Below are 13,551 nucleotides of genomic sequence, written 5' to 3' on the forward strand. Positions count from 1 at the left end.
TTTCAAATCTCACACGTGCTCGTTGCCGGAATTCGACTGGCCGCGAAGGATAAAAAGCCGATACATATATCCGCAGATCAACACGACTTACCCCACCTTCAATTTCTAGACATCAATTTCTTACCTAGTCGAGCCAGTGTTGATGGAGGTCAACGGGGATAAACGTTCCCCGTGCAAACTATTGTTAAGAAATAGTAACACCAGGGTCCTCGCGTACGCATATATTTGACCAATAACTCGCACCATGTGCAAGACGATCGAAGAATTAGGAAGGTAGAAAGTTCTACCTTCTGAAATATCTGCAAGTTCAGGGTCGAGGCTATATCCATCTGCATTCTCCTGTACAACTTCAATATCCATCATGTAGCATTGTCCTATCACCGGCTACACGTGCATGTGCTTAGTGCTCTGCTGTCAAATGCAGTCCAACGGCCGGCGGTGGCCAGGAGTGTATATGAAGCAGCAAGAATCTTCGATTCCACGATTTGATTTCAAGGGCAAGCAATATCTTTATTGGTATCATAATGTTCGGTCTCGAGGTCATAACGATTGCAGCCTTATCTGGCGTTGCTCTAGCTGCTCCCCAGAATATTCAGTATCACGAGACTTCTGACCACTCATGGAAAAGTCGAATCAAGAATGTCGTCGTTCTCGTCGAAGAGAATAGATCGTTTGATACCTTCGCGGGTGGTCTTAGCTACAACTCAGCTATTGATGGATTATTGCACCACAATTATTGCAATTCTATGTAAGATTCCCCAAAAGCTTACAATTGTAGTTGGACTTCAATTGACAGACAAAAAGGAATGCGTCAAACCCTGGGCAAAAGGCCGATGTGTGTGCTGGACCTCGTGCCAATGATGTTGCAGCAGATGATCCAAACCACAGTATAAGTGGTGTTAACATGCAACGTATGGTTCTCCTTGTTTCTCTTGCTGTTCCAGCGTTTCCAATAATCCGGACTATCAGACAACCTGTACCGCTCGCTAACTCATATAAGTCTTCACAACATACCATCCATCTGGATCACAATCCCAAAGCATGCGTGGTTTCGTGACAGAACAATCCATCACCTACAGCACCTTGAACAAAACCCGTGCTGCTGAAGCCATCAACTACTACACCCCTGATCAGGTTAAAGTCTTCAACACTATGGCCGAAAACTTCGTTCTTTTCGACCGCTGGTTTGCTGCCGTCCCGGGCCCTACTAACCCCAATCGTGCCTACATCACGAGTGGAACATCGCATGGACACGGCAAGAATGATGACGCTTTCAATGTTTACGGTATTCCCGTTAAATCCATCTTCGAACAACTTTCCGATCATGACATCACCTGGATGAACTACCAGAACTCTACCCTCGGACCCGGTCTCGGTTTCAACCCAGATGCTGCATTCTACAACTGGACCCTTAGCTCTGGCGCATATAAAACTAACATTGCCCCCTTGACAAAATTCTACGAGGATGCGGCTGCAGGCACACTGCCCCAATTCACATATATCAACCCAGAGTGCTGCTCTTATCAGTCATATCACCCCCCATCACCCATCAGCTCCGGCGAAAAATTCATCAAAGGAATTTATGAAGCTATCCGATCGTCTCCACAATGGAACGAAACCCTCTTTATCCTCACATTTGACGAGCACGGCGGTTTCGGCGACCATGTTCCTCCCCCCACGAACGTACCGGCTGGAGATGATCTCACACATACTGAAAAAGCACCTGATGGAAAGAATATGACATTTGATTTCACACGCTTGGGTGTCCGCGTTCCAACGCTTTTGATCAGTCCATGGGTTGGCAAGGGAGTGGTGGAGAACAAGGGAAAGAACAAGGGAGGCGAGTACACGCACACGAGTATTATTGGGTTCTTGGATGAGCTTTGGGGATTGGACCCATTGACTCCAAGAGTTAGCTGGAGTAGTACCTTTGAGGGGTTGATTACGAATAAGTTGAGGACGGATACACCAGTCACTTTACCTGATCCTTTGGCTTAGACTTGAGAGACAGTATTCTGGAGGGCTGTCAGGTGAATCTCAGTTTGGATCTTTTGAAATAATTTCGAAGGCAATCATTCGAGGTTTAATTTAAGCTTTTAAATGATTTCTATCTTTCAAATCATTCGGAATATCAAAGTATAGATTTATCTAAGCACCAGATATATCACTGAAATAGACTTCAAATGGACCGCCCGAATATATTCTCCCAATGTTCCATTCAAGCCTGTACATAGAGGGACTGAAACAGTTTCTTTTCGTTGTGATCAGGAATTTTTCTTCACTGTATATAGTCCTGAGATATCTGAATACACATATATCCAACGAAAGAGATATATTTTTCGTGCCCTTCGTTTTATTTTATTGTCCAGTCGTAGAGTTATTTGTGCATGTTGCCAGGTTGTTCATAGATCTATAGCTTCGAAGCCTCCGCCGGATACACGTCGGTTATCGCGCAACGTAATTACACCCTTCAAACAAAACTGCTTTCGCTTGTATACTTCCCAAGCTGCACTCGTCTAGGAAAAGCTTTCTATTTGTCGGCGGATGGGTATCGCAATACGGAGATAACATAGCATTGGTAGAGCCAGAGTGTGTCGATAAATAGACTATAGAATGCCACGTTGAGGTGTCGAGTCGAGAGGTTTGCGATTGTGTGTAAGTGTTAGCTAAATAATACCCGAAAATCAATTCGAAAAAGATCGATCAGTGTGTATTAACTCTTGTCGGCTTCTTTGGGCTTTCGGGCTCGACATCATTTGACAAGCAACAGGAATTTTGATCGAATATGCAATGTACCCCTCATTGTGATCCTTCGACGTCTGTGCCTCTTTGTGATGTATTTGGGCTGCTAATTGATCCCGTCTTGCTCTGTTTTGTGTGCAACAAACCCGTATTAGCGTCCGGAAGCCTGTCTGTGTTGCAATCATTAACCGGTCATTTAGAGGCGTTGGCTTGATGCTCAGGTATGTATAGTATGGGCAGTTGAGCCACCAATGCCAACGAAACATGATCATCTGTATCATGTAATTCGAGGATATATCTTAGGTTCTTGTAGGGCCGTCGGATTTGTCTCACAGCCACAACTTGAGATGGACAAGGACTTCATTACGACACTGTTTCGTTGTATCTGGAACAGCATGCAAACTGTACCAAATTGAGCAATTAGTGAAGGTACAGACGATGGATCTTTCAAGTCTTCAAAGATCAATTGTCCGAGAGCGGAAAAGATAAGGGGAATGCTGTGATCCATCGTACTGCGTATTTGAGTAGGATTTGATGATGATGATAATGACGTGCATATAATTAACTCTTTGAGGTATTTTCAACCTCATGTTCGCCGAGCATTTTGTTGAGCATGGAGGCTGAACTAAATCTGGGGATCTTGACAATCCGTCTTGAAGGTTCTGTTCTTGGTGTCGAATCTGTCGATGTTGTGATTTCAATGGGCATGTTAGAATACGAGAACACCGAAATCATCTCTAGACACCTGCCCATGGTACCTACCTAGGTCGATACTTTATTGTTGATGCTCGCAGAATTTGATTCCAGGTAGCAACAGTGTACGAGTAGGTGGTAGATGTCACGGATCGGCCTCAATCGCAACTGCGATCGCTCACGTGCACGATCACGTGTACATAGCTAGTATATAGGTGCGCTCCATGAGCGCTTTGCTCTCGATTCTGTAGTTGTAGATTCTAAGGATAAATTGTACCCTGCTCTCGCAGTTCTTCTACGGTAAAGTGTCACAGTAGACATTTAGTAGCTTATCTAATCCTTGATTAGCCTCCTACGATTGTGCGCACGTTACTCCGTAACCTTACCTAGGCGCTAAAACAAAAACTTTTGTACTTCGTATTAACATGTTTATCAGTACATACACCATATCAATATATGCACCACTTCAAAATACACCAAAATTAGTCTTTTATTAATATTTTTATTTAAATCATTAATCATTATTTTTTCTTTAAAAAAGTTTCTTTATAAATAATAAAAATGAAATATTTATAAAATTTAATCTTTATATAAATATCTCAATTATAGCTCAAAAATATTACATTTTATATTAACGTAACTTATAGTGAACCAGGTTATATGGGGAACTGGGTCATATTTAGCCCATTATTGACTTCAAACCCTAATGTTACGGGAGCTGCCTCTAGGGTCACGTGGAAGTGTCTAGAGATCTCTCGAGGTGGTTTAGACTAGACTTCAAGTAGGAATTCAATAAGGTTGTAACTGGTTGCAATTCTCGTAACTATAGTAATGAAACTAATGATTGTTCTTGAGCACGAAGCTCTACACTGTAATGAAACCCATTCCTTTATATAGACCTTCGTTCTCTGTGCTCAGTCGGATCACAAATGATCCCTCTGATCCGATCAACTGGATCACTAATGATCCCTCTGATCCGGTTACCTAAGCGTCGGGGTCACGTGACGTCTATTGTGGCAGACCATCGTAACACCTAACAAATTTTGCTATATATATCGAATCACCTCTTACACTTTTTGAAATTGAAAAGAAAATATAGAATGTTATTATTACATTTCAATTAAAGGAATTTAAATCAATTAAAAAGATTACAGAGTATTTTGAAGTTTTTAAATCAATTCTTATAGCTAAGATTGCTAAAAGGAAATTATATATTTAATCCCACAAAATGATTCAAATTCTTTCAAATGTAAAAGAAGATACTTTTGTATAATAAATTTCACAACTTATTATTATTAGATTCCCTATTATATTTATATTGATAAAGGAAATGGTTAATGAAATTCGTTTTCAATATATTCAGATCATATTATCTCGAATTCCTACCTTAATAGAAATTCCACTTATAAACTACAAATAGATTTATAGATTTCAAAAACGATATTTAGAATTTAAAATATACTACTTATATCAATTAAAGTCTAATCAAATTAAAGAGGTAATACTAGAGAATATTCAGGCTTAGTTTGATATGTTTTATATACATTTTATTGAACGAAAGTATGAATTAAATAATATATATGATATGAACGAAATCGGATTTGAAGTTAGAAGTATTTAAAGTATACGTATTATAGTCGATTCTACTCAGAAATCGAATTGGAAAGTTATAACTAACAAACAAGAATGGATAACTGTATTTGAATGTGTTAATACAACTGGAAAGGCTTTATTATCTATGGTCATTTTCAAGGCTTAGAATACAAATTCTGTATAGATTTCAAAGGATACACTTCAAAGCTGATAGTTTTTTATTAATATAAATAAATGGACTTTAAACAATCATGAATTAGAATAACTAAAAAAAGTTTTCAAACCAGAATCCAAGAAAGTATTAGATAATTGACCTCGACTTTTAATCATAAATAGTTATTCAAGTCATATTACAAACAGCTTTATTGCTTTCTATATAGAGAAGAATATCGATTTACTTATATTACCTTTTTATTGCTTTTACTTACTTTAATCACTTGATATTATAATATATAAGCTAATGAAACAATATTATACTTTAAAGGTTGATTAATATTCTCAAACTAATATAAAACAAATCCAAAAAGCTGAATAAATAGAACTCTTTCAAAATATTAAAAAAAAAGCATTGAATTCTTCTAATATTAAAGCTAGCTAAAAAGAAGCTAATTTAATACCTTTTACCCCACAAAAAGTATTCGATTTATTACCATTTAATTCCTTCCAGCAACCTTCTACTCCACAAATAAGAACCTCCAATCAAAATCTAAATTTATTTATACTTAAAAGCTCTCCTTCAAATAGAACAAAGCTAAGGTAAACAAATCAGACCTTTAATAAAGCTCTAACAGATAATGATTCTTTTGTATCATTAATTCATCGATATGTCAAAAGAATGATTAGACTTGTAGAATCTCAAAATGCTAAAATAGCCCTATTTCGAAAACAACTTGCTAATGTTTAGAAGGTAATTGAAACTCGAAAGAAGAGAATTAAAAGTAAAAGAATTAAATTATAAAATCAATTTATCTTTAGTAATAAGAAAATATTGAAAATAATATATAAAGTGGAGAAAAAAACCTAAGGAGAAAAAGTCACAAGGATAACCACATAAACATCCCAATTAAAGAATTAGAAGAGGAGATTAAAAAAGAAGAACCAAAAGTAGTTCAAATGATTTAGAATTGAAATTGGATGAATATATAGCTCATAGAACAAGATCATATAAAGAGAATTGAATTTTGTGACTCGGTTCCCTATATAACCTGGTTCACTATAAGTTATGTTACAAAAATTTATTTCTTTAAATAACTTTTTTATTATTATAAGATTTTATTATTTTAATTCATTTTTATATTATTTATATAAGTAAATATAATATATATAAAGAAAAATTAAATTATATTAATAAATAAAGAAAGTGTATAATTATGTACGGCCGTTTTTTGTATGTAAAAATAATGGTGTATATATTGATATAATATATATACTAATAAACCACGTTATAACAACAAAAAGATGTACATGTTGGTGCGCCCTTTTCAACAACAACAACAACAATAATCTATTTTCTTCCTATTTCCTTAACTTTCACTAATGAGCTGGCAAAGAGATAAACTTTGATCATCTGGATGAAGTCTCTTCATTCACCAAGTTACGCACAGATGTAGTGACATCTCCATGATCGATACCTCGTGGCTTTTTTCAATGGTACTGGAACCCCTCTATCCTAAGCCACTGCCAACCATATCTCTCCCTCCTCTTCCTTTCATAGTACGATACAGATCTACTTCGATTTTCAATATCATAGAATCATCAAAATTCATTCTATTTATACATCGCTATTAGCAAGTAGTTTTGTCAAACAGCACTATCATTATTTCTCCCGGTAAAATGCCCTGAATCACCAAGACTAATTGCGAATGTTACCCCGCTTAGCACCGCCGTATAAACTCAATTACTCCGCAAAACACTAAATTGAAATGCTAATTCTACTAGTTATGCTCGTGTTGTTGAGGCGATCATTCTATAATAGGAAAAGCATATTTTGGGCTTATACGGGACTTCGCATACTTTCCAACCTGCCCAGGCTTGTCCTGCCATTCTTTTAACTTATAGCACACAAGACTCGAAAATCATGCATATCTTTCCGAGCCTCTTCATTCTGCATTGGTTGTACTGACTTGGAGAAAAGTCTCCTCTTCCTCTAGCTTTGTACAGGCATTCCCACAAAATATGCACATTCACCACACCCCGCTAATGGCTACCAATCACTACCAGATGTTTACACTAGTGATGTATTGTGCCTCATTGATCCAGCGATTCGGAAGGTACCTAAGTACACTTGAGTCGGATTTAACCACTTCTAAATTGTCAATCATTGTATCAAGTGATTCAATAACCAACATGGAAGAGCAATATTCCATTGGATAGTGGGCAACGCTATTCTCCTGCCTATTCTAATAAGGTCACGGAGATATTAGCCCCGCGCCGTCTCTGACCTGTAGCTTTCACTAGATATCAAGGTATCTGGATACTAGTTGCTAGTGGCCATTGGAATTCGTACATAAACAATACAATCCTGCCATTCGTATTTCCATTGTTACATCCCATTTATTCAGGTCTCTATTGATCCTCCTGTAAAATCCTCATTCGTTTTTGGATTGATCGTTCTTGTTTACACGCCCTCGCTCCTACATTAAACTCAATATGAAGACCACGTTCGTTGTTGTTGCTGGTCTAGCATCTATCGCATATGCTCAGGTCACAGCTCTCATCACCCCAACCTCATCTGCTCCTGAAGGATGTGCAACTAGCTATTCTGGCGCTTTTCAAATCTCTACTGTAAATGTTAGCAGTGTAGCAAAGCGTCAGCAAAAGGTAAACATATCTTTACTTATTTCAATCGATGGTTAGATGTGATCTAGCTAACCCGTCCTCAGCGTGCCGACTGCTCATCGTCTCTCGCCGTCACACTCAACGATGGTATTCTCAAAGACCAGCAGGATAGAACAGGATACATTGCGTCAAACACTCAATTCCAATTCGATGGCCCACCGCAAACTGGAGCTATTTATACCGGTGGCTGGTCTGTTTGTTCAAACGGCTCTCTCACTCTTGGAGGTTCCGCTGTTTTCTACCAGTATGTAAACAGTTCACAAATTTCAAAATTCTTTCACCCCTGATTTTATGCCCGGATCTCAATCCCATTTTCCATCTTCCTCAAACAAATCCCTTTTCCTTAAAATATAGCGTTCATTCCTCGTTTTCCTCCCGAACATTCCTCTAATAGACAATACTGACTTTCCTACTTCCAACAGATGCCTCTCAGGTACATTCAATAATTTGTACACGGAATCGCAGGGTGAACAATGCTCCCAAATTTTGATCCAAACAACTGCATGCAGCTCAGCTGCTGGATCTGGTGCCGTTGGACAATCGACTGATGGCCAAGCAATTGCAACTGCTATCGCTTCTGTATCCTCTGCAGCAGTTTCTCAAATATCAGATGGGCAACCACAAGGTGCAACCTCGGCCGCTCCTATTTCTCAGATTAGTGACGGACAAATTCAAGCCCCTACATCTGCTGGCGGTGCGCCAATCACTCAGATTAGTGATGGCCAGGTCCAAGGTGCTACCTCTGTTGCCATCCCTTCGGCTGAGATCTCTCAGATCCCAGATGGACAAATCCAAGGTGCAACATCCACTGTTGCCATCCCTTCGGCTGAGATCTCTCAGATCCCAGATGGACAAATTCAAGGTGCAACATCCACTGTTGCCATCCCTTCGGCTCAGATCTCTCAGATTCCAGATGGACAAATTCAAGGTGCAACATCCGCGGCTGCCGTCCCTTCGGCGGTGGTTTCCCAAATTCCAGATGGTCAAATCCAAGCACCAACCGGTGTCGCCACACTCGAAACGAGCACTTCTCTTGCCGGTCCAGTCATCTCTCAAATCAGTGATGGCCAAATTCAGGCTCCTACCGCTACCGCAACGAATGTTACCTATTCCAGCACAACATCTGCCCCCGCTGTATTTACTGGCGCTGCCAACACTTACCAAATAAGTGGCTCTTTAGCTGCTGCTGCCATTGGTCTCTTTGCTGCTCTTTTGTGAAGCTCCCCTGATACATCACATCACATGACGAGACAATTTCTATTCTTGATAATACATTTTATGGTTAAGACGGGTTTAATATGTGATTATTACTGGGGACATCGGAGTGGAAAATAAAACACCCCTCACTGCATTTTGGGGCAACAAATCACATCACATACGACATATACGAACGGGCACAGGATACGGTAATAGGGGCATAGTCATCACATCACAAAGTATCAATTTACAAAATGAAATAATGGGTACATACTAATAATAGAAAGGATTCGATACTAAAAATATTTGATTATGAAATGATTTAAGGGAATGAATGGATAATAAATGACACAAACGTCTTACCTCAATACCTGGGTCCTTGGTGAATAATCTGATGTGCTTCTCAGATCTACTATATCTCTATGTGATTTCGTCTTTGACTAGCAGTAAATTTCTGAACCTCAGACACCAGAATATGTGTGACTGACGTTCTAGTGACCACTAACCCAATGCCCAATCCCGTTCATCCACCGTCAAGGGCCGAAACCATCAATTAGCCTATCCATTTAGCGTAAGCCCATTTCACACGCGTCATCAATGATTTCTTAGTTAGGTCAATCCATCCAACCAACCTACTAACGACCCCGCGCTGGCCTCCCGCCAGATATGCACCCCACCGCCAAGACTTCTGCCTCGGGAGACCAAATATACAGCATATCCAGCTGAGTTGGCACTAGAGCTAGAGCTAGAAGTGACGTTAGGAAAAGTCTGGGAATAAATTTGCTAGGGATTGATAATAGTATTTCGTCTAGCTTGTTGATATTCTCATATCTCCAATTTTTTGGAGATAAGAATCTCGGGATAGGAGAATGTTAAAGTAGACGGATTTCTAGGGTCGGAACTCCCAGAGCTCAATGCGATTATCTATGCCAGTATATACAAGCTATAGTGTTGGTAAGAATCCCTCGTTGTTTATTTCCCTGGGTCCGGATTTTCCGATATCATAGCGGCAGCAATATTTTTTCTTCACACCCAAGCATGCAAACCTAGCTTGTCGTCCTCTATTTGGTATCGAGATATATTCAATTCTGGGACAAATGGTTCTTGTTAGGTATCCGAAGAAATCGATAGCCTACATGGTCTAAGATTTTTTAATAGCAGCTATTACCTACCGCGTTTAGATTGGTCCTGTCGGCAAATTTGAACAAGAAACAAGTATGCTCGCGATATCTAAGAGAGCGGAGCTGTACGCCCTCCATCGGAAAAGGAACTCGGTTGCACATCTTAAACCGACAGTCTTTCATATACCAAATAGAGACTATCACATGAGAGCACTAGATGCCTGTTTATGCAAAACAATTACCATTGTCAGCTGTTAATAACTAGAAGAAAATGCTATGTTAACAACCCCTATTCCGGAAGCCATAAAACATAATCTACTACTCTTGAAATCAAAATAGCCGAGAAATCCACTCGATTACTCCAATGGACTCTCAGTTCAAAGCTTACCGAGAAGATTGCTTCATTTTTCCCCTATTGTTAAGAATTTGGACCTCGCTAAGCGACAATTCTACATAGACCAATCGAAAGAATAGAAGTAATTGTAGCTTTCAACAGAAATCTGTAATTCATCTTTTTGAACCATGGAATCTATACTGGTTGGTGTATATTCCATTCTCGAAATGTAGTGTTTAACCGTATCTATATATCTCTCCTTGTAATTTACCCAGTCCCGTTTTCGTTCTTCTCTTCAAAATTCCTTACCGCCTCGAAGAAGCAAAGTCTCTTCATACACCAGTCTAACCAAGTATATTAGCAGTATCATAACTCTCACTGTCGTTCCCCAATATATTGACTCCTACTTTATCCTCAATCTCTCCCAATGCCATCAAATCAGATATATCTAAGGCCTAAAACAACCACCTCTTTTCCTTTACCTGATAAAAACCCAAGTCGAGACACCAAAGGGCACTTCCAGCAACTATAAGACGTATACTATTCGATCAACACCCAAGAGCATGCAAACATCATGATACGCTTTGAGACTAGTATTGTATTTAGCTGCTCGAGAAGGAGTAAACTCTACCGTAGAAGCCGCACTATTAGCAGCGAAAGAAGTTGAGCAGGAATAGGAGAGATGAGAGAGAGACCATAGCATGGTGCATTAGGTGATCGTGTAAGCATGCCACTTGGAGCTGAGGGAAGAGGGGCTATTTTCGGACGTTGTTGTTTGCAAATTTCCTTCGGAGCAGTGTATCCAATAGTCTGAACTGTAGTTCAACAAGATAAGTCCTTGAGTCTCTTAAAGCAGTTGGAAAGTTGACAAAAATGCAATATTCCAATCAAATTAAATTTTTAGATGATAGAATGTTCTGATTGGTTTAGAGGTTTGATATTCTTCACTCTTGGACTGCAGTCAGGACCATTGGACACCCTGCAAAGTTCAGAGAAGACGAGACGGTGAAGTTTTTGGCAGAGAGACTTGAGTGCTTGTACGGCCCAGCGGCACGGTGATGTATTTGAATTGAAGTTAGGTCAGTTTTCGTGCGTAACCTGGAGTTTTCAACTCAATACTCTTGGTAAACTCGTATAATATGCCTGTGTTGAGTCTTCCTCTGATAATCATTCTCTTTGACTAAGTCTGGCAGTGGTTCTAAGTTCCAAAAGGGTTTAGCATACATTTCATATAGCAAAGGATGCCTCATTCAAAGCGTGGAATTTGATCTCATTTGTATGTTTTCGCTTAAAAAAACAATTTAGAACAAGTCTATGCCCGCAAGTGCCTCAAAAAATGCGCTTATGATGTGCCAAAAGGCGACAAAAAGGGTATTTGAAATCCTACTAACCCGTTGCACCTCCCGTAAATACGCCTGAAGCTATAATCCCCCAATTTATACAGTCTACGATTAATCCAACGCCAATTCGTGATTCCTTTGGAGTATATTCTTCAATCGATCTCCATTGCATCATGAAATTCGTGATTCTCGACCTCTTCCGGTCCTATCTCTACCGCAGGAACTTTTTCCAACGAGATTACATTCGGTGTCCAATCCATATCGTCCTCCATCGGACGTTCCCCGATCTGTTGAAGTGCCGTTTCCATCTTGTATCTGGCGGCTTGCATGTCGGTTACACTGAGCTTCTCCCAATCGTATAATTCAGTCCACAGCTTATGAAACTTTAATTGCCTTGAGTGGTCAGAGAGCAGGCTCATGAGGTCTTCGGCTTGTTGCGCCAAGCCACGTAATTCCTGACTCGAAAAGATATGCCGATGGGTAGCAGCGTTTCGTATTCGGACAGCATTAGCCAGGCATTGGTGAAGGGTTTTACCGTGCAAGATAATGGCTTCTGGCGGGACATTCTCCGGAAGGATCGTTCTCCATGTAGATAGTTCAACCGCTTCCGAGCACGTCCAGTTGTTTCTTTGTAGTACGTCGGGAATCCATCGCGATGCAAAGGTATAACACCCTTCCTCCATGATCCGCTGCATCATACCAAGAATGTAATGTTGTACTTCGTATGGAAGACCGAGGTCTGGAGAGGTGTATGCAGGACTCGAGCTATTATACGCATGAGCCATCGGCTTATGTTGCGAGGTTGGCGTGACCTGAAAAGCGTTAAAAGGTAAGCAGAGCATATTTCTCCAAGCAAGTGTGGAAACACACCATTGTCCAAACCTCTTGACGATTTGCTGTTTTCGATCTTCCAGGGTAATCGCGCGGTGCCCATTGACTGGCACTCAGCCCACCAGAAGTCTTCCGTGGCTCAACATTTGCTAATTCGCCATGTAGAATTATCTCGCGGGTCGTTTCGATTGCCCGGTTCTTGATCATATCTCTCGAAGTATGCGAGTGGGTAGTAGAGGCTGACGCATTCTCTCGCGCGGGATTCTCGTAGCTGGAGCCATTGTAACTCGGGGAGCGATAGCTGCCGGGGGCCCAGATACTCGTTCTAAGCCCGCTCATCTTTTCTTCACATTCGAGGAACGCCCAGGTGTGTCCTGTTGTGTATTTATTGGTTGTAGAGAACAAAGTCTTTGGCGGGATGTAAATGAGTGTGATGCGGAAAGAGAAAGCAAATGACACTGATAAAATATGGAAAAGAATAATGGAATTGGATGAAGTATTTAATTCAATGGACTATTTATACAACACTTTGTTTTTACTCATAAGATAACATCAATCGTTCTTCAATTCAAAACAAAACAAACTTTCAACATAATAATAACCTTTCCGTTCTTTCCAGTCTAATAATAGGAAAGTTATTGGTCGTAGCCAGTACATTTCAAGCAAATCCAGCTGCACAAAGCCTCGACCGGAATAATAGATTTTCCGTTACCGAGAGGGTCTCTAAAGCGGTGAGACTTCTGCCCTCGTGCGTTCATACTCGACAAAGACTTCCTCGACTTGTTTCAGACTTGGATACGTTTTTGCAATGATGGTCTATTTGTCGGTCTTTTTCGATCCATCAATTATAATCAGCCGCATC

General features: G+C 40.0%; 3 protein-coding genes across 3 annotated transcripts; 2 read left to right on the top strand and 1 right to left on the bottom strand.

Moving 5' to 3' along the window:
- Positions 1 to 524: 524 nt before the first annotated feature.
- Positions 525 to 1,998, top strand: EAF01_005139 (uncharacterized protein; the record flags this gene model as incomplete). Its single annotated transcript, XM_038913394.1, has 3 exons — positions 525 to 748; positions 805 to 911; positions 1,001 to 1,998. 3 exons carry the CDS (start codon positions 525 to 527, stop codon positions 1,996 to 1,998), a joined length of 1,329 nt encoding a protein of 442 aa, XP_038771480.1.
- A 5,679-nt stretch (positions 1,999 to 7,677) lies between these two features.
- EAF01_005140 (uncharacterized protein) lies at positions 7,678 to 9,084 on the top strand (the record flags this gene model as incomplete). The annotated part of the gene is made up of 3 exons (XM_038913395.1): positions 7,678 to 7,848; positions 7,911 to 8,110; positions 8,289 to 9,084. The coding sequence occupies 3 exons, from the start codon at positions 7,678 to 7,680 to the stop codon at positions 9,082 to 9,084; spliced, it is 1,167 nt and encodes a 388-aa protein (XP_038771481.1).
- Positions 9,085 to 12,010: 2,926 nt separating this feature from the next.
- EAF01_005141 (uncharacterized protein) lies at positions 12,011 to 13,028 on the bottom strand (the record flags this gene model as incomplete). The annotated part of the gene is made up of 2 exons (XM_038913396.1): positions 12,011 to 12,670; positions 12,729 to 13,028. The coding sequence occupies 2 exons, from the start codon at positions 13,026 to 13,028 to the stop codon at positions 12,011 to 12,013; spliced, it is 960 nt and encodes a 319-aa protein (XP_038771482.1).
- Between the last annotated feature and the right edge of the window lie 523 nt (positions 13,029 to 13,551).

The sequence above is a fragment of the Botrytis porri genome (genome assembly GCF_014898465.1).
Source record: "Botrytis porri strain MUCL 3234 chromosome Unknown BPOR_006, whole genome shotgun sequence".
Classification (NCBI taxonomy): Eukaryota; Fungi; Ascomycota; class Leotiomycetes; order Helotiales; family Sclerotiniaceae; genus Botrytis; species Botrytis porri.